The 27,405-nt window shown below is 40.2% G+C and overlaps 1 protein-coding gene across 1 annotated transcript; it reads left to right on the top strand.

Moving 5' to 3' along the window:
- The first annotated feature begins 10,538 nt into the window (after positions 1-10,538).
- LOC149065119 (uncharacterized) lies at positions 10,539-13,383 on the top strand. The gene has a single exon (XM_089254296.1). It carries the CDS (start codon positions 10,765-10,767, stop codon positions 13,381-13,383), a length of 2,619 nt encoding a protein of 872 aa, XP_089110422.1. The 5' UTR covers positions 10,539-10,764.
- Positions 13,384-27,405: the final 14,022 nt, after the last annotated feature.

Raw genomic sequence — 27,405 nt, 5'->3', positions numbered from 1 at the left:
ACCCATGGCCCCCACAAGGGGTGGGCTGACAAGGCTCCAGCCTTGGGGCCCGGGATGATTTTCATCATTTTTTTGTTTTTTCACGCTATAAATTCATCATAAAGGGGGCCCGTGAAAGTCTGGTCTGGGGGCCCGCAAAAGATCCCAGCCGAGGGGCCCTGCTTTAGGATGTGGAGGCCCATGGCTGGTGGCATGATAATACTGTATCGAGAATCGCTGATGCTTTGGAAAATGATTCTGGATTAGAGGCAGAGCGGAAAATTTTTCGAAAAAATAACTGAATCCTTCTTTTGTTCGATTTTCATTTCCACCAATTTTCACGGAATGCCCAGAAAGTTGAATGTAATGTTTTCTTCAGTTGATTCGTTGTTAGCAGATGAGGAAGAACGACCATTCATTCTTCTGTCAAGTAACCCTGAATGCGTGTGGGGGGTTCTCAACCCTTTGAAAGGCTAGTTCTTTTGAAAACAGACTTAACTGAAACTTTATGAAAACAGCAAAGCGTGATGAGTGAGGTCTCGATGCGTTATCATTTCCTCCCATCAGCACGGAGCAGGATTAGCCGTGACTAGGCGTGGGTCTGGGAAGCTACAATAAGTCAATGGAATCAATAGGATTGCTTGATGGGTTTTGTGTGCCAACACACACAAATACAATACAGTATAGTAGCATAGCATTCCAGACCAAACGAGTCTTCCATATAGAGCAGCGTTTCTCAACCTATGGTCTGCGAACCAGAGGTGGTCCGAACACAGGTGGGGCCAAAGCCGCTTGAAAGATTTGCAACTCTTACTGCAGCTTTGGGCAGAGCCGTCTTAAGAGTATCCCGGGCCCTCAGTAGTGCCGTCTTAACGCATGGGCCCACCCGGGCACGGCCCGGGGGCCTCAGGAGAAGAGGGGCCCCCACAAAAATGAGAATTAGTTGAAATTTTGGAGAATTTACCTGGTAGGGCCTCAGAAAAATCCCTTGGCCCGGGGGCCCATGATGCTCTTAAGACGGCCGTGGCCCTCAGGCCAATTGATTTTTCCTTACCAAACAAATTATCGGAAATTTCAACCAAATCTTATTTTTGCGAGGCCCCCCTCTTTGCTGGAGGTCCCCGGGCCGTGCCCGGGTGGGCCCATGCCTTAAGACGGCGGTGGTCACAGGTGGTTCGAAGGCAGGCATGGTGAACGAGAAATTATTTAATTGTTGCTATTGATATAAGTACAGTAATATCCTCATGGTTTAAAATAGAAAATTTGGCCTTCGTTCTTAGAGTCATGCCCCCCCCCCCCAAAAGTTAGGGCTGACAGTGCTCAAGCCCGGGGCCCGAGACAAATCTCATTATTATTTTTTTCAGCCTATTAATTCACTATAGAAGGGCCTGTCAGTCAAGGATCTCAGCCAGGGGCCCGGATCTAAGATGGGGGGGGGGGCATTTTTAGCGTATCATGTCAGAAGGAGACAAATACAGGAAATTGCAATCCTAAGTACGGGATATAATTGTAGCCGAAAAAAATGCAGTTTATGGCGAAATTGATCATTATTGCTGAAGTTACTGAAGGGTATAGAAGTCAAGAGCTGCTGTACATCACAGTAAGCAAGAATTTATTTCAAGAGAAAAATTAATCTTGACCATATTTCATTTAAAAAATACGGGAAATTGTGAGCTTAAATGCGGTACAATAAGGAACACCGGCAATTTTCACCAAAAAAAAACAAAAAAACGTTGCCATATAAGTTGGCAAAATCACCAATTATTGCTTAAAAATGATCAATCAGTGAGTATTGAAGAGTTTCTGAAAATCGCAGTGAGTTTTTTTTTTTTTGAAAAGTAGTTTACGCGAAAGAAAACTTACAGCAATACGAATATGTTTAGATGATTATATTCATATTTTTAGTATAATGACTAGCTATAATAGCTAGCTATAATACCCGGCGCTGCCCGGGGTTTTCCTCAATGACTGGGACGATTTCAAAAGTGACAAAAACACAAACTATTATAAAGGAAAATAAACTATTATACCTGATACATATACTGGCAGCATATTAAAGAAGTGGCAAACCATTGTAAAGACACGTGCATGTCCATAGGCGTACGCAGAATTTTTTCCGGGGGGGGGGGATTTACCTTTTTTCTTGCAAAATAACACTATAATTTCGGCTTGGGGGGGGGCGGGGTTAGAACCCCGAAAACCCCCTTTGCGTACGCCAATGTGTATGTCTGAAATCTACACATTGCTAGAGAACCACGGTAACCAAGTAAATGTTCCGAAAGTGGTGTGGGAGCCTGGGAACCATTGTTATCTGACGGTTTTTCGGGCATTTGCCCAGCTCCGACCAACTTTTAAAGTAGCCTATCGTTGAAGTCGGGTCCCGTTTGGTATATATGCAAAATTTGGCGGCGATGGATCTAAAATTGTAGATTTTTATAGAGAAAACACTCACACACACATTTGATCATTTTTGTCGCCCCCACGGTCATTTTCAGCACGCTAGGGCTAATTAGACCGGGACCTACAATTTATTGCCGGTTCCGAACGGCGCGCTTGTTTTTTTATACTCATCGGCTTGGTTGTGCTAACAACCATCGTGCCCAAGTCCCCCATCGAGGTTGGTTGTGCTAACCCTCGATGGGGGACTCCCTGCGGTAGCAATTTTTTCTGCGGTCATGTCGCCAAAGTTTTCTTACAAGGACGAACCGGGTATTGAACTCGCGACACCTCTGAACATCCTTTGGCACTTTAGGCGAGTATCTTATCGACCTGGGCTACCGCGCCCCTCCCCCACACACACATTACAGCATAGTATATAATTTATAAGTGATGAAAGTTATCTTCTCATTCACAATTTCAGTAAAACTTGCAAATTCAAATATGCTCTGTTTTATACAACGGTTCTTACGACGGTTTTTTGGAAAACGTTATTGGCGGGGTCAACTGTATTTTCACGACGTATGTGAATGTTTCTTCTGAAAAAATTAAATTTTCATCGCACTTTTTTTGCTTAAAACAAGCGCAGTTTTCAACCTAATTTCAGGAAACGTTCAGAAAATTTGACAACATGAAAAATTACGAATTATAGTCTTTCTGGATTATGATAGAGATATGGACTCTTGAATATATAAACTAATTTCTAAATACGCATGCGCGAAAGATGTCAATTTTATTTTGTGTAATTTGATTGCCAACTGCAGTATACAGGGTGTTGTGTTGTTGGACCGACAAACTCAGAGGGTTGTTAGCAGGCATCAAGAGGAACAAAAGCTGCAATGGAACATGGTGTCACAAACGTCGTTGAGTGGGTGAAAATCGCGGAAAACACACGCAGGCTCTGAGTCCAGAGAAGACGAAAGACGGATGTCAGTTGATTGCTGAATGCGTTCGTAGGTTCGACCACCATATCTGACGTAAGCAGCGTCACGAAACTCATGCGCTGGGGTAGGATCACGTGCTACAGGCGATGTAAATTAGCGCTATTATGCGGACGACATCAAAAGCACACCTGGTTTTTCGAGCGCGTCCGGGAATAATTTTTACGTGCGCCATTGTATACTGTTCAATGACATCAGTGGCCGCAATTTCCAACAACTCTTGTAATAATTAATAAAATTAATCGTTTCGTAGTTATTATTGTATTTTTTGTCGTTCCAGCGTGACATCGAAGCCTCCATGCGTTTTTTGCGATTTTCACCCTCTCAACGTGGTTTCCGACACCATGTCCCATTGCAATTTTTGTTCCTCTCGATGCCTACTAACAACCCTCTGAGTTTGTAGGTCCAACAACAGAACACCCTGTACAGAGCAACTTTTAGGAACGTTACAGTTTTAGAGGGAAATGGTTCTTTTCTCAGCCCAAGACATATCAAGGAAACAAGATATTTTCTCTGGATATTAAGCCGAGTCCCACGTGGAGGCTATTTGCGGAAGTTAAGAGAGAGGCTACTTATGCCTCTACTTCAGTGCCTCACGCAACAGTGCGTGTAACAAAGAAGGCAAGTTCGTGTCACCAGAGTGACAACATGATGGTAACATGCTTGCCCGGTTTGCAAGAGGGCTTGGGTTCGAGTGCCGGGGAAGACCGGGTCACTTTTCTTTCCGAGTTCACTTCAGCATAACATCCAGAAGACATCTCTGTTCCCTCGATTACAATTTTATATCGTGAAAATTTAGAAAGATATCAAGGATATCGTGAGCTGTAATTTAAGTCACATGCTGAAAGTTTCTAGAAATTTGTCAAAATGTCCGAACTCCAAAGTGCACGCAATTATGGCTATTGTAATGCACGAATACAGGGTGTCCTGTAAGTGCTAGTACGGCTTTTATCTCATCAACCGTGCGTCGTAGATGTATGATTCTAATTTCTAAAAATGCTCAGCAGGCATTCGGAAATTAACCTGTACCAGTTTCCAGAGTGAAAATACAGTGATTAACAAAACAAAAAAAAATCTAAATTTTTATACGGTCCTCCATGATCTAACTTCCAACTAGAAAGTTGTTGCCCCGATGGCAACGAAAAAAAAATTCCATGTTTCTAAATGCATTATTCGCTAAGATATTCGAAGAACGAGCGAAATTTGGAAAAGAATAGCGTTAAATGCGGAAAAACCGTCTTACCCATATTTAACGCTGTTCTTTCCCAAATTTCTTCCGTTTTTTCGAATTCGAATATCTCTATTGGACTTGGAAACGTGGAATATTATTTTTTTTTGCATCAGGAGAAACAGGGCAACAACTTTCTAGTTGGAAGTTAGAGCACAGAGGGACCGTATAGAAATTTAGATTTTTTATTCTGTCACACACTGTATTTTCACTCGCGAAATCACAATGTATTTTTTTTATAGAGCTTTACGCTCTATATCCGCGACCTGATGCGGTCTCACTTTCTGCACCTCTCGAATCTACCCTTGTCTTACGGGGCTTCTACCTCTTGTCCGTTTCGACTCTCTGTTACCCGACACATGGATAACTCGACTATCCGGATAACTCGACATTTATTATTCCCTTGGTTGGCTCAATACTAATTTCAATGAAGGGGAAACTCTAACTCGACACATGTTTGGCTTAACTCCGCTTAAGTCGACTACGATTTTTGTCCCTTTACCACGACTGGTTTTTACAAATTGCCCGTGTGTTAACAATCGAAGAATTTTTTGACGTTGTCCGTGGGTACTTCGATAATCCTTTGTTTCTTTGTTCTATATGATGGGCCCCTTTTTTGCGCTATGGGGGTTGTGCATGTGAAGTATGAATGTTTGAAGCCTCTTGGCCGGCCTATCATTTTACTGGCCAAAAAAAGTGTGGATGATCCCTAAACATGGGCGGAGATACGGGGGTGGTCGTGGGGGGCATTGCCCCTCAGCGTCAAAGGTGGAGTCGACTGATCTAATGTAATGTATATATGTATATATAAATTGACATCATCATCGTGCCCCCCCCCCCCGACTTCCAAGTCTACCTCCGCCTATGTCCCTAAAGTGTGGTGTGATCCCTAATGTTGAAATTGTCAACATCTAATAGGGATAAAAATCTTATCTATTGTGAGTTTTGATATTGTCTGTTGAGGAGAATGTTTTAGGCGGAACTCGGTTTTACGATTTGTTGGAAAAAGAGTAAAAAGAGCTAAAGCTTGGTTAGACGCTGAATATGTCATTTGGTTATCATCGTGAGCATCGTCGGCCGTGAATGCAATGGCTCCACACGAAATTCATACTTTACCTTTAAAATCAAAAAACTGAAATTGAAATTTTCGAAAAACTAGAATCGGGAAAAACTCAGAGTGAATTCTCTCGCCGAAGAATATGGAGTTGCACGGAACCCATTTCAACATTTGCTAAAAATGAGGGAAACTTTTTTTTCAGCATTTGAATCTTCTTATAAACCAAGCAGAAAACGCATAAGAAATCAGAATCCAGCGATGTGGAGGAATGGATTTTGTGGTTCAAATCCCTCAATCTCTCTCAATCCCATTATCAGGGCCAATAATTCAAGAGAAAGCAAAAGCTTTCGCGAAAAGTCTCAAATCAAGGAAATTAGGAATCATCCTAAGTATGGAAACCTTTTACCGAAAATTATTGAAATTTGTGAAAATTAGAATGGGCGCAAAAATTTCTATTTTAGATGCAGTTGAAGTGATTGATTCTGCATGGAACTCGGGCACGAGTGCCAAGATTCGGAACTGATTCCGTCATGTTGGTTTTTGTTCTGAGTCTTTGGAAAACAATCACTTGCTATGTCGAGATTGTCGTTATAAGCCATACACGTTATAACTGACTTTTAGCGTAGTTTAGAAGAACGAGTCAGCGAAAATAACATTTTTTTGAAGAATGGCCGAGTCGTTTCAGATGGCATCTTGAAGGGGGGTGGGAAGATAAAAAGGATGTATCAAGTAGGGGGCACTTGTGAAAAAAACCAATGACAGGTCCCCCTTCCTGTTTAGAAAATCCGGTATTGTCACTTCAACAGTTCGTAATGGGGAACAGGTGTTATAAAAAGGAAAGAATGCAGTCAAAGATAGGATTTCCAAAAAATACGGATGCGGTATATGGTGGGGGGGATGTCCTTGGCATCAGCTTGTTCTTGGGGGGGAGGGGAGAGAAAATGAAAACCTCTTATCAGTGATAATAACAGCCGTTCAACAAGTGCTTTTGTACCTTAGAGGAGGTATAGAAGGGTCCCCCTATGTCTTCTCTGTGCTCGCGAAGTTCATTCCAAGGGAGCTAAATAATGTCATTATTTCGAACAATGCTCAGGATATACAGTCGAATTCCGTTATAAAGAATTCCAACAGACCACAAAAATAACTTCGTTGCAACGAAATTTTGTTATAAAGCTATTCCGCTATAACGCTATTCGTTAAAACGGGATTAGGCTGTATTTCGAACACTCAATGGCAGAGAATTCCAAATGTGATTTCCTCGGAAGAATACTGTATTTTTCTTGAAATTTGTTTTCGTTGTAGGGGGTCGTTATCAGGGGCGTAGTTATGGGTTTTACGACGAATGGGCAATTTTTGTAGCCCTTCTTCGATTCTATTCGAATTTTCTCATTAAAATCCTCACTCATTCCTCAAATTCGCCGCCACCTTTTGCTATTACGCACTCGCTTGCCCCCCTCCCGCCAACACCCGTGTCTCTAAAACTTTCTTTTGGTCACTCACATGCTTGTGCATAGTTTGGTTCCTTGCTTTTTAGGGCCCTCTTTTGGTCATTCCCAGCTCACAGTCTTTAGGTCACTCTTTTGGTCGCATGCTTTCACAAGCTCTAGGTTAGTCATCCTCAAGCCACGAGCAACACCAAAAGTACTTAATGCTCGTGTCCGATTTTGTGCTCGCGAGCACTAGATTTAATTTAAACACCTGTAAAAAGGGCATTCAAGGATTCAAGGATTACAATAATGTAGATTTTGAGGCATAAGTATGTCAAAGTTGCCGTGAGGGGCGCTCTTCGTTTGATGATGGGTATAGGTAGTGCTCGTGACTAATGCTCGTGGTAGTGCTCGTGACTAATGCTCGTGGTAATGCTGGTGGAGAAATGTTGAAGTCTCCTACTCTAAGTCCCTCACATGCTTTCCCACGTTCTAGGCCAGCGGCTCTCAACCTCTTTTTGAATCGCGGAATCCTTTCTGGTTTATAAACTTCTATGGTGGAGCCTCGTAAACCTATTTTTTATTTATTTATCAAAGTTACTGATTATTATTTTTTCAAAAATTTACCGTTTTTTTTTTATTTTCTTAGAGAGGCCGGGGAGTCCCCGAGGAGTGCAAACGGAGCCCTGGTTGAGAACCGCTGCTCCAAGTCACTCTTTTGGTTTCTCACCGGCCGGGTTCCTTCCTCTATAGGTCGCTCTTTTGTTCAGTCCCATCTTCACACCCTCTCTAGGCCACGCTCTTGACCATTCACGTACTTTCAAACTCTCTGGGTAACACGTTTGGTCACTCCATGACCTAGTCCGCCGTTCTGTGGGCAGAGGAGGATTCATTGTAAACAATACAAATTTTGCCGCCCTTTTCCAATTCGGCTAATTTTCTTGGTCATAATTGCATTATCGAAGCAACGATTCTAACTAGATGTGCCAAAGGAAAAGATGACTTCATTCCACGAATCCTGGAAATTACCGGCTAATACATAGATAATTTTTTTACTATGTATACCCGGCGGGCAATGTCGCCGGGTATTAGCTAGTATCAAAATTTCGAGTCGACGCACAAATTGCACGACAAGATTGCTCCAATCCAGTGTTTCTCAACGTGTGCGTCGCGACAAGCTAGAGATATTAATTTGCGTGCTTATTTCAATATAATAAGTTCTTTTAAATGGGAAAATATCTTCCTAACTACTTTGGGGAGCCGCAGATGAACTGGGCAAGGGAGCCGCGGTGTGACAAAAGTATCATAACCACTACTCTAATCGAAGTATTATCCCAAATAAAGATTTGTCCGAGTAAAGAATGAGGAAGAATTCGGTCGCTCAGAGCTCGACTAGACGTATCTTTGCTACACAGACCACGACACCGTGAGAAGAACCAAAGTCTGAATCGGAAGATCCTTCTGCTTTAATGAAAATTAAGAAGCCCCGGGGTTTACCGAACTTCATGCGAGTTACAAAGTTAAGCCTTTGCCATTTATAACGCTACCCTGAGTATTGCTCTGACATAAAAACTCCTTAACATAGGGGAAAGTATGGGCTATGAGACAAATCTTAGTTTTGATTTTTTTCAAAGTGAAATAAACAAATTTTTTTGTATTAAAAAACATACAGATTTATGTCATATGATGAAAATATTCAAAGCAAATAATTTCTGGTGCTTTTGCAGTGATGATCAGTTTTGTACCCTTTTGTGTCCCATGAGACTGTCGCGGTATGGCTTTCTCAAATCTTTCCCGCGACATAATATGATACAGAATTTATGAAAAGGACAATGCGAAAAATAACGATACTTCACTTTCAAAATTACAAGTAATTTTTATTCATCGTTAACTCTAAACATAACACACTTAGTACAAGGAGCTAATTGTTTCAGATACTCTCATACGCTAAATACAATTACATTTAGACGGATGGTCGCTCACCGATTTCCGGTTAAGCAGGCTCCAGCCATTCCGATTTTCGCAAGTAAAATGCCGCCGAGTCCTGTCAGCACCTGTAATGAAAAGGGAAAAATGCTCCTAGACTAATGACTTGACACCATTGGCTCAGAGCTCGACTGCTTCATGATTGGCTGTTGACCTGTAAATGAAGATAGCAGAAAAATGAAGTCCAGAGATGAAATGGAAAAAGAAGAGAGAGATAGAGAAATGTTTCTTTTTACAAAATTTTTTAGATTTTTTTGGGGATTTTTGGGTTTTTTCTTAGAAGAAGAGAAACAAAAATTAAGTAAAAATAAGTAAAAATAAAAAATGACATAGAGAAACACTCTGCCGAAAAAGCCTCGAGTGTTTTCACACCAAGTTGGTGGAAACTCCTGCTATTGGTTGAAAGCGATCGCCTGATATTATTTATCCAGGGTTTTCATTGGCTGAGAGACACATGCATGAAACGTAATTTCTATTGTGAGAGAAATGTGCTCATGTTGCGCAATTTTGTACGTATTTCAGTACAGGAAAAATGCGTCGTAGAATTCCTGGCGAGGAAAAAGAGAAACATGAAGTGTTGCTTCTAATGTATTTATATGTGTAAGCGTGTGGTTTGGGATTTCGCTATGAGGAAGAGAGAGAGAGAGTGTTGAGTGCGATCATGACAAGACCCCAACCTCGGGTGCCTCATGGGACGGGGAACCGGATAAACACTATAAAATATTATTTTAACATAATTTTTCAGGAATTGTCGCGCCTAAAGCTAAAGTACATATACTTAAATGGAAGCTTCCAAGTTTCCCTTTTTGTCAAGCCATGGTATAACTTTGATGTCGCTACCGAATATTCAAATTCTTCTCACTTGAGAGGAAAACACTTTGTAAGGCACTAATTTCTCTTATGCTTGTCTCATTAGACCATAAATGCCAAAAGTTTATATTTTTTGTAAACTAAACAGATGTTTATTACAAGGAAAATTAACTGAGATTTATTAGAAGCGCAATATTCAAAGTATACAAATTAACAGTATCTTCATCAAATCTAAAGAAATTTAATAATTCGATCATTCAAAATAAGTTATAATAAGTAATTCTTCAAAATAAGTCATTCAAAACAACAAAAAGAAACCTCAAACTTTCTTCTTGGGGGAGAACTGTGATTTTCGTCTTTGTTTTTCCTTAATAATCAGGAATGTTTTCTTTTTGTGATTAATGACAGCAGCTGGATTGTTGTCATTCAGCTTTGAAAGAAATATTTGAAAAAAAACCGCTGAAATTAGGCCTTGTCCCATCAGCCCCCACTTTCCCCTAAAATCGAAGTGGTAATTTATATTATTAAAACCAATTCTAGCATTAGAATCGCCCAAAAGCAGGAAATTACCATATGCTATACTAATTAACTACTTTCTTTTTATAAATTGAGTAATTTGTTTTTAGATTAGTTTTTATATTGGATTCTGTCCTTTTTTTCTTTGCAGGCATTTCAATAATTTCATCACGAACAAGAAAAAAAAAAGATTCGCTGATTAAAAAATCCATGCTTTCATGAAGTCTAATAAAGGCGAAACTTCATTGGAATTTCTTGAGGGTTTTTTCCATTGAATAGCTTTTATGTATTCGTTGTATTTCATTTGCGAAATCAATTATTCCCGATTCGCGTTGGAGGTCGTCCGGAAAGAAGATCGCATCGAAGTAAAAGTATATAAATGTGATGAAACGGAAGTTTTTCAAGTCACACATCATACCGGAAAGAAATCGCACGAATAAGACATTTGCAAAAAGGTATCGGCTAAAAACAAGAGAAAACATCATGCATGAAGGAGAGGACGAGCTGTTTGAATGCAACAAGAGGTTCGAACTGAAGAGCCTCTTGATCAGTCATAAGAAAGATCACTCTTCGGAGAAACGTTTCACATGCGAATTTTGCGAAAGGTCGTTTGCAGCGAAGAGCACTCTAATCAATCACAGAAGAATTCACACTGGCGAAAAACCCTATAAATGCGTCCTTTGTTGCAGAACATTCTCACAAGTTACTGGTCTGAGATGTCACCAAAGGGTTCACACTGGCGAAAGACCCTGCGAATGCGAAATTTGTGGTAAAAAATTTTCCGATCGTAATCATCTGGAAAGGCACGTGGAAATCCACACCACTGAAAAACCTTTCGAATGTACCGTTTGCGGGAAAAAATTTTCTCTGTCGCTTTACCTAAAAAGACACATGATAATTCATTCCGATGAAAAGCCCCATAAATGCATCCTGTGCAGCAAATCATTTGCAAATCCAACTGCTTTATACTCACATAAAAAGACTCACACCGGGGAAAAACTTTCCCAATGTGACATTTGCGGTAAGAAATTTTTCCAAAGTCACGACTTGAAGCGACATATGATGATTCACACCGGAGAAAAACCTTATGAATGCTCTGTTTGCGGGAGAAAGTTCTCTCAATCGAGGCATCAAAGAGCACACGAAAAGATTCATTTCCGTGAAAAACTGTACAATTGTGTTCATTGTAGCGAATCATTTGTTCTTCCATCTCATTTATACAAGCACCAAAAAACATCTCACGGCCGAGAAGCTATCAAGTGTGACATTTGCAATAAATGTTTTTTCCAGGAATCAATGCTAAAAGAACATATGATAGTTCATTCCGATGAAAACCCCCACAAATGTACCATTTGTAGCAAATCATTTGTAGATCCAACTGCTTTATCTTCACATGTAAAGATTCACACCGGAGAAAAACTTGCCCAATGTGTCATTTGCGGTAAGAAATTTTCAAAATGTCACGACTTAAAGCGACATATGATGATTCACACCGAAGAAAAACCTTATGAATGCACTGTTTGCGGGAGAAAGTTCTCTCAGTCGAGGCATCAAATAGAACACCAAAAGATTCATTTCCGAGAAAAGCTTTACAATTGCGTTTATTGTAGCGAATCATTTGTTCTTCCATCTCATTTATACAAGCACCAAAAAATATCGCACGGCCGAGAAGCTATCAAGTGTGACGTTTGCAATAAATGTTTTTTCCAAGAATCAGTGCTAGAAGAGCATATGATAGTTCATTCCGATGAAAACCCCCACAAATGCGTTCATTGCAGCAAATCATTTACGGATTCAGCTGCTTTATCTTCACATGTAAAGATTCATACCGGAGAAAAACTTGCCCAATGTGACATTTGCGGTAAGAAATTTTCAAAATGTCACGACTTGAAGCGACATATGATGATTCACACTGGAGAAAAACCTTATGAATGCACTGTTTGCGGGAAAAAGTTCTCAAGATTGGGACATCAAATATCACACCAAAAGATTCATTTCCGAGAAAAACTGTACAATTGCGTTCATTGCAGCGAATCATTTGTTTTTCAATCTCATTTACACAGGCACCAAAAAACATCGCACGGACAAGGAGCTTTCAAATGTGACGTTTGCAATAAATGTTTTTTCCAGGAATCAATGCTGAAAGAACATATCATAATTCATTCCGACGAAAACCCCTACAAATGTACCGTTTGTAGCAAATCATTTGTAGATCCAACTGCTTTATCTTCACATGTAAAGATTCACGCCGGAGAAAAACTTGCCCAATGTGATATTTGCGGTAAGAAATTTTCAAGAAGTTACGACTTGAAGCGACATATGATGATTCACACCGGAGAAAAACCTTATAAATGCACTGTTTGCGGGAGAAAGTTCTCACGATTGGGACATCAAATATCACACCAAAAGATTCATTTCCGAGAAAAACTGTACAATTGCATTTATTGTAGCGAATCATTTGTTCTTCCATCTCATTTATACAGGCACCAAAAAACATCGCACGGACGAGTAGCTTTCAAATGTGAAGTGTGCAATAAATGTTTTTTCCAAGAATCAATGCTAGAAGAGCATATGATAGTTCATTCCGATGAAAACCCCCACAAATGCGTTCATTGCAGCAAATCATTTACGGATTCAGCTGCTTTATCTTCACATGTAAAGATTCATACCGGAGAAAAACTTGCCCAATGTGACATTTGCGGTAAGAAATTTTCAAAATGTCACGACTTGAAGCGACATATGATGATTCACACCGGAGAAAAACCTTATGAATGCACTGTTTGCGGGAAAAAGTTCTCACGATTGGGACATCAAAGAGCACACCAAATGATTCATTTCCGAGAAAAACTGTACAATTGCGTATATTGTAGCGAATCATTTGTTCTTCCATCTCATCTATACAGGCACCAAAAAGCATCCCATGGCCGAGAAGCTTTCAAATGTGAAGTTTGCAATAAATGTTTTTTCCAGGAATCAATGCTGTTGTTACACTTATGTGAATAAAGCGAATGATATTTGTGCATGATGCGTTCGAACTCAACGTTATCGTTATCAACGAAAATATTTTGTTTTACAATTATAAGGATGGGAATTAATTGAAGTTTCTGTTTTATCGAAAATTTTTAATCGTTTACTTTCAAATGCCAACCATTTATAAAATGGTTTACGGAAACTGCCTGCGACTTTTCGTCGATGACTGGGGTTGAGAATCAAAGTAGTCTAAAGACTCAATTACATTTGGCGAGTTTACTTCGTTTTACTTAGTTTATAGTTAGTTTATGATGCGAAGCTCTTTCTAGAGTAGTTTTTGCTCGAGAAGTAGCATAATAGGGAGTCCTTTGGTTAACTTTGGTCGTACACATGCAAGGTTTGAAAAAATTCGTCGCATCCAGCCTAGTCTTGTACATGATCTGAAATGGCATATTATTTTCATACCGAAACCACTGATTTGAGTGAGCTGAACAGCTTCTTTATCTATGTTTTAGATTTTCCTGAAAATAGGTTTTCCCAGTGGTTCTCTTGAAAAAAAAAATCCTTACCCTTTGTCTTAACTATAAAAAATTTATTCTCTTTGCTGGTTGCGACAGCCATATACCAAGGATTACCTTCAAAAAGTTCAATCAAACCAAAGTCTAAATTGTTGGCCAAATATTAATGACCAGAAACCATTAACGTTTGTTCCAAAACATCCACACAAGCGCTGGCTTGTACTAGTTTCATTGAAGATAGGGCACAACTTTTATATTCCTATTTTGCCCGTGCGTGCATTACTGTATATTACAATGTGGTTATGAGCATAAAATACAATTTGCTTCGCAATGCAAGAGGCAATTTCCTGAGAATCTTTTGATGCCACGCATTCATCCCAAACGCACATAACAGTTTGACCGGTGGCAAGTTCATGCTCACATAAATTGTAGCAGTACATGTTGCAACAGTTAATAAGCATCTGAAAAGAATTTTTTGGATATGGTAGTGCTTGGTGATTAAATTATTCAGCACAAACTGAAATCGTGGTCTCAGAGGAACGAAAAATTCCAACTTGAGCAAAAAACGTAAGCATGAAATGAAAAAGAAGTTTTTAGTAATTGTCCCCGTGTAGGTTTTTTTTCCCTGGAACATGCCAAATGTTTCTCACGTGATATTACATGAGAAGCAATGATTGGACATTGAGAGAGATTATTTGTTACTGGGGTGCGGAATCTTGAAATTTTCGGTGAATTCACCCACATACAATGATGGCAAATTCCCCTTACGCTTTTTATTCAACATTAAACAAAAGACTAGCTGGAAGAAGAAAAAATGCAGTTCAATGTCAATGCCTTTCTCGAGCGCTTCTCGTGTGGTTCAAATGACCCGAGACCCTCACAGGCCAGGACGGGGATAAAAAAGGGGGACAACAGGACATTTATGAGTGGCAAAAACTTCAATTACTCGACGTTTTCACCTCAACTCGAACTCCAAATGTTTGAAAAATGATCATTTCTATACATTCAATCTATGTAATTACTGGGGATTACGAAAATGTGTCGCTATAATAGTTTTCCATTGCATATTATCACCCAAAAAGCCCTAAACTTGGATGATAGACTAATTGACTGATTGCTGACAGGGGTATGATATCAAGGCCGCTACTCCATACTTAGTCTTTTTCTTTTTTCATTTTAGGCCGTTCACCGCCCACGCTCTATCGACAAATGCTAACTTCAGCCATTTCCCCGGTTAAGGGGCTGGGCGATGTCGGACACGATACTTAGCAGGGGCAAGCATGCATTTTGGCACTCTTTTCAATGTTGGAGGTGAGGTCAAAGGGTGAATTCTGTGCCCCAACCCTGGTCCCACGCCCGTATCACCAGACTTCTCTAGTTGTAATCCACACAGCTTCTCCGCCCAGAATAGTTTCAAAAACACTCTTTCAACGCACTAAACAGGCAATCAGCAATGTCGAAAGCTTGCCGCGACGCCTTTAACAAAAGTTGGCGATGCCCGCTGAGAGCCGCGACACATGGTTTGAGACACACTGTTGAAGTATTTCGGTTCTTTTCTTTCAGAAAACGGCTTAAAGAGCTGGTCTCGCTGCATTATCTGCTTTGCTTAGATATGGAAAACAAAACACTTTTACAAAAAAGTAAAAAATTACGTGTTTTTCTTTTCAAATCTTCAGGAGAACAATATAAGAATACTCAAGATTTAAGCAACTGTGATGTAATGCGAATTACAGTTAGTTAAGTAATCTATTAAATGATGTTGAAAAATATTTATTATGTTGTGGGTAATTTATCTGAAGAATGATTATTATACAATAAACAAAATGCAATTAAAACCATTGAATTTTTGTGATTTTTTTCTCTTAGGTCTAGGGGGGGGGGCATTTTTAAGAGCAGTTTCAGTTGCACAATTTCCGCCCTTATACGACGTGGTTCCTTGAACGTCGCATAAAAGCGGTTCTATTTTGTGGTAAAAAATCTGTAGAATGGGAAAAATAACCACAGGCACGATAGAAAGTGAAGCTTTCCTTTTCTCTGTTTTTGATTGCTTTTTAGGATTTGCTCTGTTCAGAAAATGATAAGAATCTGACACCACGAAGCTTAATTGGCAATCCTAAAAGGAAGAGAGACCGGGGATGGGGCGGACACAGAATGCAAAGAGACAATTCAAAAGTTCGGCATCCTAGGAGGAAGACTCTGGTGGGGGTCCGCATCTAGGTCTTGAGTTTCGGGAATACCAATTTCCAGCAAGTCTTGGCTCGGTTGTCTAAGGGACTTGCGTGTGAGAATGGGAAGAAAGAAGCCAATGTGAATATTGTTTGTCTCCTATTGTTTGAGTGCACGTTCTCAACAAAAGTCAAAATAAAAAATTGCCTCAGGTGCAACAGTAATAAGAAATGTTTTGAGTTCCGGGATTTTTGGGGTTCCGACACTTTTGATTCCGCGGAACCCCAAAAATACTCTCGTGGAACACCGGTTGGGAAACCCTGCTCTAGTAGACCTATACAGACCGCCCCTCTTGTTCGGTCTCAATTTAAAAAGCAGAGAATACCCTTCTAGAGGAGAGGGGGGGGGGCGGCAAAACTTCTTTGTATCCGCTCAGCGTGGCACATGCGTTGTACTTGAGCAGAGATCTTCAACCTTTTTCTTGTCACGAGCACTGCATCATTAAAAGAGGAGCACCCTAACAACAAGTGTGGCATACCAATGCATGAAATCGGGATGATTTCCATTTTCCTTCAATGCAATTTGTGCAAGTTGTTTACTTGAGACATTGATCTAGTGCTCGCGAGCACGAAATCGAACACAACATCGAGCACTCAGGGCGCTCAAGGGAGCACCATGGTGCTCGCGAGTAACGGGTTGAAGATGCCTGCTGGACACAACCTAGGAAACATGCTCTTCGAACAGGAGTGGATGTAATTCACCGAGAGGTGATGGGGGGAAAAGTGTCGACTGTCGCCCCCTCCCCGCTAATGCTCATGCTGATGATACAATTTTTCGTGGATGGTGGATCACTGTGTAATACGAATTCCTGGTGTAAACCGTATTGCAAGAAAACTAGCGACTTTTTATCCCAAATGTGAACGAATACGTTTTTGCAGTGTTGTGGGCCTGCTGTTGGCTGTGCTTAAGCACGTTTCTAACTTTTGCATTAAATGGCATGATTTATTTAATCGCCGTGGAGAAATTTTCGAAAACAACAAAATTATAATAAACTGCAGCATATATATAGTCATTTGGAAATAACCTTTTCTTATGCAGGTATTTGTCCTTTCATGGAGCTTTCAATTCTACATCCTGTTACACAAAAAAAGTGTTCTTTTAGTGGAAAAAGAAGTAACAATGATAAAATGTGAAAAGTTCGATCTCCTATCGCTTTCTCTTCGATCACAATTAGTTTCTCAAGATACTTACTCTAATCATCTTCGTCTCGTGTTCACAATAATATTTTTTTCAGGAAGGCAGTCATAAATACTCGGAACACAAAAATAATATTGATGTTCTTCATACCAGGGATGCGATCCATATGGAATAAAAGAAACATAAGATCCAAGAGCAAATATTTGCCGTCAGCACAAACAAAATTTATGTTGATAAATTTAAGACGTTTGGTGGCTCAGGTGAGCCTTCTACCACGGCCAGGCCAGATCCTGGACCACGTATACTCTTCTAGGCCAGTGGTGCACACACCGTGGGTCTCGAAAGACCCTATGATCAGAATGAGTGTGACTTGACCGTTTTTGGGCAAACACACATAAATACATCTCCAAAACAAACTGGGGGAGCCGGTACGGAACAAGAAGGAATGCTTAAAGCGCGTGCGCCGATGGACCTGATGTCCCGCGTAACGTAGGAGCACTTATAGCCATTACATAAGGACCCTTAACAGTAAGACGCCTTCATATATGTGTATTAATTTATAGTGTGAAAAATCAAAAAGTGATAAGAATCGTTCCGGCCCCTGTCAGCCCTGCCCTTGTGGGGGAAGGGGGGTCATGCTGAGAGGTATATGTATCATATACATATAACACCAGTGCTCCCAACACACAGGGTCGGGGTACCCGGGGGGATTGCACATATACCTTAATGGGGAAGTTGAAAGGTTTGATTTCCAGGACCCTTGATGGATCTCGTTGTTTTCTTGCTGCTTTAACATTGAAAAATTTGCCATAGCGGAAGCTCAAGCTATATCCAGTCTGGGGACCCCATAAAATTTGCGAATTCGGTCACGGGTAATTGGGGGGGGGGGACTGGAATTTATTCGTTGGTAAAATGAATACAAATGAACATTTGCCGTGGCACTCACAGGGGGGATGTATGACAAGCTCCGAGGGGACCGTTTCATTTTGGAGGCCCTGGATGCATGTCATTCTTTTCTGTTATTTAACGTTTTAGAATTTGCAACAACGAAAGCACAAGATAAAGCCAATCTGGGGTCCTCACTAAACGTATGCGAATTGGTGTCCAAGGTAATTGGTTGGGGGCCCTGGATTTTATTCCTTGCTTTTTCATAGAAGGCGTTTTCACAATAATGTACAATGTTGCGGTTTGAGAAGATAACAAAGTATTACAAGGATTATAAAAATTATACATTTCGTGATTACATGCGATCAAATAGAAGAACAAAAAAAGTTTCTTGAACAATCTTCGATAACATATTTTACAAAAAATTACACAAGGTAGTCATTACCAAAAAGAAAAAAAAATGTTACATCAGTCCGTAAGATAATAATGGATTCAATTCATTAAAATAGTGAAACTGCACTGCGGGTCACTTAAGTGATCTGTAAATGTGCTTTGTGCCATTTAAGTGAGCTGTAAATGTGCTCCGGGTTATTTTAGTAATCTGTAAATGGGCTTCAGGTCATTTTAGTGATCTATAAATGTACTGCGTACCTCTTAATTTTAAGGGTAAAAAAAAATGTTTTTATTCTTTAGTGTTTATAATTTTTCAAAAATGTCTTATTCGCAGGTTTTTGCAAAGTATATTGCGTGTATATAGATTAGACCAGTCGAATCAACCTTTGACGTTGGGGGCCCCCATATCACCTAGGAGCCTTGCTCCAGGATGTGGAGGGCCATGAGATTTGTATATTCCAACTGGCCCTATCTTCGACTGGGGCATGGCGAGATGTTTTAGATTCGTTCCAGTGATTCAAGTATTACGTTTCTAATCGGTCCCAGTGTTTCGAGTGGTGATTTCATTGCTGTGAGTGTCAAATCGTGCACGTCAATTTCTTGATGTCATTACGGTGATCTGCAATTTTTGTGATACTGTTGCTTGAGACGACATTTTATTGTGAGTGAGTTGAAGGCCCTTTATTCCAAGTAAGTAATGTTTATTCCAGAAGGAAAATATAAATGTGAGGTAGAGTTGACGTTTTCCTCTGCTGCAAAAGATGCTGTATTTTTCGTGTATGTTTATAAACGTTAAATTATGATCTCATTGGTGTCCGTTATAGGGAGATTGCACTGTATATGTTATCAAAGGAACTGTTACTTCTCTCCTTAACCTCTTTTTGCTGTCGATCCTTCTTTCAATAGAATGTGTACATTTGTTTCCTCCCTTACGCAAGAATCCACTAAAAGTGACTTCGGTATAACGTCTTGAGGGTTTTTTTGTGGTATTTTTTCATTGATATCCACGTAGGGCACGTAACCCCACGTATTTTCACTGTTATCGAACCGCTAAAACGTTTTTGTGCGCGAGCATATAAAAAATAAACTAACAACAATAATATTTCTTTCTCTCTTTTCACAAAAATATCCTCAAGTTTCCACTTTTTCATTTACATATCACTAAAATGACCCTAAACACATTTACAGATCACTTAAGTGACCCACAGTGCAGTTTCACATCACTTGAGTGGCCCTCAGCGTAGTCCCACATCATTTAGGTGGCCCACGACGCATTTACAGACCACTTGAGTGAATCGCGGCACTGTTCGAGATCACACAAGTCGCCAGCTGTACTTTTTCAAATCCATTAAGTGGCCTGCAGTCCCCTTATAGTTGAGCACACTTGACTTGAGTGATCTGTAAATATTCCGGCGCCGGTCAAAGACAAAAGATCTGTGAATGTGCCGCGGGCTGCGTAGGTGATGTGAAACTGCACTGCGGGTCACTTAAGTGATCTGTTGAAACGTTGTATTTGTATTTGTAACCGCACAACATCATCATGTAAGCGGCCCGGCGGCCTGCCTCTTTTGAAGTAACGGAAGTAAGTTGCTCTCTGGATCCGTCCGTGGTTGTGGGCGGTTCTATGTGAGTGCAATACACGTTATTTGGAAACATTTTCTAACTGGAAGCATACCTCTACGATCAACGGTTCGGCAGGAAAATACCATACCTTATGTTTGCTATGCGTCCTGTATAGCAGTGGTTCTCAACCGGAGGCGGGGGAGGGAAGGGCCTTAGGATATTCCAGGGGGGCCACGGATGAAAATCTTGCAAAAGGGGCCCCACGAACAAATTTGTGTCACAAAAAATTTAATTTGAAACGAAATGCATAGAATATCTTTTCCGTAATCCCCCCACCCCCCATTTTAATAACATTAACATGAAGAAAGACATGCAAATGCATAGGTTTTACAAAAAAATAGGTTTTAAATTTTCTCTGTGCAATTAATTTGCAGAAATTTAAAAAAGAATCTCAAATGATTTCAATGTTTCATGATATGTTTCTGTATTGAGCCGAGTCCCCCCCCCCCCCACGTGACTTCCTCCGCCCCTCCTCTCGCTCTTTGGTATACACAAAGTTTCAAAATCCCCGGATTAGACGCAACACCAATCAAAGGGCTTGAAATTTCCCGCCCCCAGAGAGAGCAGACGACTTTTTGTTTTGGTCCTTCTCTGTTTGTCTCTCCCAGGAACATAAACAAATTAGTAAGAGGTCCCGGATGTAATAACTCTATTAACCATATGATCTCTCTCTTAGTAAATCATGTGGTCACTTACACATTCAATCACTCGGTCACTCATACGGTCAATCACTCGGTCACTCACTCACTTGGTCACTCATGCGGTCAGTTACTTGGTGATTGTGGTGATCTTCCCCATCGCCCCCATTCCCGGTTAAATATAAAGGGACGAAGAAGTCGAAAAAGCTTTCTCTTCCTATAGAATGCGATCAGTGATTTTTAACTTGTAAACACGCATAAAAACCAACCCTTGTGTGATTTAATGAATAGATTTAAAAACATTTGTCATTTAATGCGGCGACGTTTTTTTAAGCCCTTTACGATCGCGGACGTAATATTGCGTCCAAACAACCAGTGAAGTGAGTTGCCAGTTCCACACAATCTGCAATCCGTATTTTTCCATCATTTTTGAGTGCGTCCGATCGATAAAGGGGAGTGTCCGCTATTCGGGAGGTACGACATGCAGTAGAACCTCGTTTATACGACTTTCACATTTATCCGAAGGTTTTTCTTCTGTCGCAATTGTCAAAATATTGATTGAAATGATTTTAAATATGACCACTCATCGAAAATGCTATATATTGGTACAGTGGAACTCTTAACGGCCCACGGCACATTTACAGATCACTTAAGAGGTACGCAGTACATTTACAGATCACTAAAATGACCGAAGCACATTTACAGATCAGTTAAATGACCCGAAGAACATTTACAGATCGCTTAAGTGACACGCAGTGCAGTTTCACATCACTTGAGTGACTCGCGGCAATGTTCGAGATCGCATAAGTGGCCAGCTTTACTTTTTGAAATCCATCAAGTGGCACGCAGTCCCCTAGCACATTGCGCAGGTGAATTCCTTGTGGTTGAAGGCTTGTATTGCGAATTCTACGACTCGATGCAGTTGTGTGACACAGGAGTGGTTTCTTCTGAATCCATGCTGTGCACGTGAAAAACATTCGACAGACCCGATATTCGTGAAAACCGATATAAATATTCGAGTTTAGTGAGGAAAACTCACTCCTCACCTATTCGCGATGATGGAAGGAAGAGGTGGTCCTCGAACAGAATTAAAAATTTAAGAAAATGAAAATTATTTACGTACGTCACAAACATTAGAGATATTTCACGTAGCTTTTGAATAAAATATTAATACCTGTGTTCTGCAGGTCAGTGTTTCTCAAAGTGTGAGTCGCAGCTTCTAGGGGTGAGTCACCAGCTTTTATCAGAGGCGAGCTGTCTATATTGATGTGCAACTGTTCAGTAATTTCAAGTAGTAGTTCAAGTATCAAGGGAGCCGTGGTTAAACCATGGACGGAGAAAAGGGAGCCATGAAATCATGGCTGTAAGTGGTCCATTGAATTGTTGTCTATATTTCAATGGTTCTAACGTTTACAAAGACTTTCTTTCAAACCCAGCAAAACTCCGGTCTACCGTCATGGCTAAGTTACTACCGAATGAGTTGTGCCGGAAATGTGGGTGTGTACCTAATAGTCTGAGTGCCTATCTATTGCTGTGTCTGATTTTCAGGCTGGCATCGATATTTTAAATAGTGAGTGAAGCGTAATGATTGAATATTTGTACTGCTGTAGGACTGTTGTTCTCAGTGGTGCGACTTTTTAACGTGAGATCGACTCGCATTCAGGGCTCGAATTTGAAAATAGACCAACACCGCGGCGCATTGGCTTACAAAGACTGAGGAACTCTGACACAAATCTGAAGTTACGTCGATCCTTCTTTGAGTGGTTGTTATATGGGAATGAACAGAACCAGAGCTTTATCTAAAGCTTGAGATCGCCATCTAGCTGTCGTTGATGGCGTTGACAAAACACACCCGAAGCCGATTCTCGCAATAGTACGGTAGTACTTCAGAGATTCGGGCTTTTCTCTTGAAATACAACTTTCTATTTTATAGAACTTAATCCATTGAAAAAAATCGGTCCGCCACAGTTTGGCTCCCCAAAGAAAAACTTGGAAACCACCCCGCCCCCCTAAAATTTGCGGATTCGTAGATTGTCACCCACGACATGTAACCTTCATTGACCCATCCAACCCCAATCTTGCTATAACCCATGTCTGTAAAACTTAAGAGCATCATAAGGTCCCGGGCATGGCCCCCACATCCTGAAGCAGGGCCCTTAGGCTGGGATCTTTTACGCCCCCGACCAGACTTTCACGGGCCCCTTTATGATGAATTTCTAGTTGAAAAAAACAAAAAATGAAAATCATCCCGGGCAAGGCTGGAGCCTTGCCAGCCCACACCTTGTGGGGGGCCCCAGACCGAGTGATGTTATAGGGCCCCCACTACCTGATTCAAGTACCAGATGTATATGGCCTAATTTACATAAATACTATACTTTCGGAAAGAATATACCATTTCATACATACCAACCAAATACCATAATCTAATTTCATATTTTCGTACCCCTCTATTTCTCATACAATCATCATTCGAACACTCCCCCCCCCCACCACGAGTGGTGACGTATTACTTGAAAATATGACCCCTTGTATCCCATATATATATATAAATACGTCCATTCGTTATAACGATATTTTCAACATTATTTTAGTATTGCATTGCAGGTTCACTAGGACGGAATTGAATTCGTTATAACCGATAAGCATCAAACTGTTTGTTTCTGTTTTTGTAGTCTGATGTTCATATACGGCATTAAGATATTCGTAGCTCCCACTGACTACCTTACAACTCATTTTCTAATTTCTTTATGAAATCATAAAGTATAGCCCATACGTAAACTTCAGCAATTGAAACTGCAGTATAGAAAGCATCAGCGTTAATCTTTTTTCAAATATAGGACGAGGAGGCTAATTTTGATAAAATAAAACTTGAAAAAGAGCGACTTTTATCGAAGTTGCCTATTACATTATGAAATTTTTTGTCAAGCTTATTTTATAAATGATCTTTGACAAAGAACTTTCATAGTGTAATACCGGCCTAAGACACGCATTGCGAAGGTTGTGGGTTCGAATCCCACTAACTCGACTGAGGTTTTTTTGTTTTTATTATTACTATCTTCGTTTTTTTAATGTATGATTAAATGTGATTCATTCATATCATTAGTATCCAAGCAAAATAAACATGCTTTTATACATAAATGTTCTATTTTTATTATGTCTGACACATGATAGAATCAAAACAGGATGAATCTTACTTGTTTTTTTAAAAATCATATTAAATTATTGTCAATAGTACACAGCCCAAGAAATTTTAAGGATCAAACCCCTGTTAAAGCAGAAAAAATACAAATAGAAAAAGCATAAAACTTAATTGTTTCAAATATTTAAATTGCAAAGGTGATTGATAAACTAGAAAAAGTAAGGGTTTTAACGCAGATTTCGCATGAATAGCTGATATGAAATGATTTATAAAATTTATTTTTTTCTGTTTCATAGATTTTTTTTTAAATTATAAAAAAATCCATGTGTGTTTATAATTTTTTTGAAGGAAAACTCATTTGTTCTTGATGTATTATATCCTCACTGAGACAGAATGCACTTCTTTCAAATGTTCTCTGTAATCACAAAATGTTCTAAACTTTGCAGAACAGTTCACTTTTCAACGCAAGAAATGGAACCTTCACATAAAATTTTGTGGACATTTCTCACGTATTTCCTTAATAAAGGGGGATTTACTTTTGAAATCCTTTTTAAAGACGCCACAAATTTCTCTCGCCATTATGACATCCAAGTCCTTTATATATTCTACAAACCTTGATACTAGTCGCCAAGCAGGACAAGTCACCGTTAAGCAAAGCCGCTTTGCCGTTAAGCGCTTCTTAATGCAGCTTTTATTGCTTAAGCAACTCTTAATGCAGCTCGAGAAAGAGAGGGGGGATTTGCACTTTTGGTGACGACTTAAATGCTGCTTTTTGATTGGTTGCTGTTTTTGGGTCTGCTGCAGAACACGTCTTTATTCCCTAGTATTTATGTCAACAGATGGCGAGACATTCCATCGAAGGAGAAAGTGATACGTAATACTGCTGCCATCTCTTGGTCAATTTTATAACCTTCCAATGTATGGACAGGAAAATCTACACTACTACATGTTCAATGTAATAACTTGATAGGTATTGTGTAAACAGAGATAATGAATGAAAAAATATATATTTCAATATTAAATGTATCCAAGTTCATCATATACGCCCGATGCATACCGTTTGATTTTTTCAATAGGTAAAAATGTATAGATAATATCTCATCAATCACATTACAGTACGAAAAAGGCAGTGGTGAAGGTAATCCCGAAACCAGGCCAAGACCTTCAGTTGGCGATAAATTGGCAAGCTATTTGAGCGTATCATTGCCATAAGAATTGCCAAATTCTCAGAAGACAACGAGATAATCCGTCCAGAACAACACGGCTTCCGCAGAGGCCATTCTACTTGCACTCAACTACTCCGGGTAACGGAATATTTGCAAGAAGCCCTAATTAATAAGGATACTGCTGCAATAGTCTTTCTTGACATCCAAAAAAGTTTCGACAAAATTTGGCATCATGGACTTTTGCATAAGCTGATTTGTATGGATATGCCGTACAGCATAATTAAATTCGTGAAAAGTTATCTGGAAGGTCGAACTTTTCGAGTCCAGATCAACGATTCACAATCCGAAATTAGGCAAATACGAGCTTCTATAGCTCAAGGAAGCGTTCTTGGGCCGCAATTGCATAACTTTCATATGAACGACTTCCCCAGAGCCCAAAGGGGAATGACCGCACAATTTGCCGACGATTCTTGTATTATCCAAGTTGAAAAAGATCCCCAACGAGCTCTTAATAATCTTCAGCGCACTATATCTGAGGTTGAATCGTGGTGCCAAAGAAGCCGCGTTATTCTGAATCCTAATAAATCAGTTTTCATGTGGGTCTCTCGTCGGAACATCCTTCCCACGCCCGCTCACGTAACAATTAACAACATAAACATACCTCCGTCTAACTCTACTAAATACCTCGGAATGATATTGGATAAAAAATTGTCCTTCGCTACACACTGCAAAGACGTCATAAATAGAGCTAAGAAATCAGAAGCTCTAATTAGACGCCTATTCAGCACGAGGTCTGCTCTTTCTATGGAGAATAAACTAATTTTATACAAAATGATAATCCGTCCATCACTTCTGTATGCATCACCTGTCTGGATGTACCGTAAGAGTTCCAACCTCATAAAGATCGAGCGACAGCAAAACAAATACCTCAGGAAGGTCACGAAGGCCCCTTGGTTCGTACGAAACCATAACATTCGATCTGACATCAAAGTCCTCACGATCTGCGAATACGTCAAGAGCCTCGCAAAGCGCTTTTTTGAAAGGTTAGAGAGCTCGGACTTCGACCACCTCAGAGCGATTTCAGCGTACAGTGCCACCGAATTTAGAGCACTGCCTAGACCTAAGAACGTTCTCTTGATGATTAGACCCCCCTATACAGGGATTGTAAATACACTCTATATATATATATATATATATATTTTTTTTTTTTTTTTTTCTTTTTTTTTTGTAAATAACATTAACTACAATCGTAGATCATATCTTTTTCACCTTACCATGACTTAATCATCTCATTTAACATCATCCTTGGTTGTGGAAAACATTCATCATTTTCGATAAGGGACCTATGTCTCATCCCCCCCCTCAGGAGAATAATATAAGAGAACGTTCTTACGTCATACACAAACAACCCTTATCCGTTTAGGATACAGCCTAGGAAAATTGGCTCTCTCTTTTCCCCCTTCTTCTACCCTCTGTACCGCCACCAGCTGGCGCCCAGCAGCCTAAGAGCTGCATAAATCTAACGCCCCTTACACCAACCATGGCAAAATTTGCACATCTGTGACTACAATTGGCAGAACAATGATGAAGTGGTTATATTGTGCCATAATGGCACCGAGGCACCACGTCTGACAAATTATGGCTTTGGCTTTGGCTTTGGCATTACAGTCATCCTCCACGAGAGTCTCAGTCGTGGATTTCATCTCATGATCACCCACCTCTGGAGCGCAGCAGTCTCAAACGATGTTAAACGGATGTTCGTAAGGATTAGGTCCAACGCATACTTCAGTCACAACTCGAAGGGGCCTTAGAGTTCTTTCACTTCTTTCTCCCGCGCTTTGTGTGTGGATTTGTATGCCGAGAAGAAAAAAATTTTTGAGAATATTGTTCTCTCTTTCGGGCCGTTTATAAATGGAGCTGATCTATGCGAATTGATGAAATTCTACCGTTCCTGATAATTCGCGTCAAGACAAGGAAGGTGCGCTCTATAGGAGGTCTCTCTCGCTAAGTGCGTGGCATTGTCTTCAATCGGCAGTTGATAAATAGAGAACTCAAGAATTTCAGTGGTTCCTGATAAAAGCTTGATGATTGTTGATAGTTCACTTCACGACAAGGCATACGTGTTATAGCGGAGGTCTCTCTCTCCGAGTGCGTGGCATTGTCTTCTTCAGCCAGCTGTTGACAAATTGCGATAAACTCGAATTCGAGAACAGCCATAGTTCCTGATTAAGGACTCGATGGTTCCCGTCAAAAAAAAGTAACTTGTAATCCAGCGGAAGTCTGCCATTGGACAGTGTGTTATTCAACCCCACTGGATAATTGTGTAAACT

The sequence above is a fragment of the Pholcus phalangioides genome, unplaced genomic scaffold (assembly GCF_987345545.1).
Source record: "Pholcus phalangioides strain wild (caught in Gottingen) unplaced genomic scaffold, Ppha-v1.0 ptg000041l_1, whole genome shotgun sequence".
NCBI lineage: Eukaryota > Metazoa > Arthropoda > Arachnida > Araneae > Pholcidae > Pholcus > Pholcus phalangioides.
This window is presented reverse-complemented; position numbering and strand designations above follow the sequence as displayed.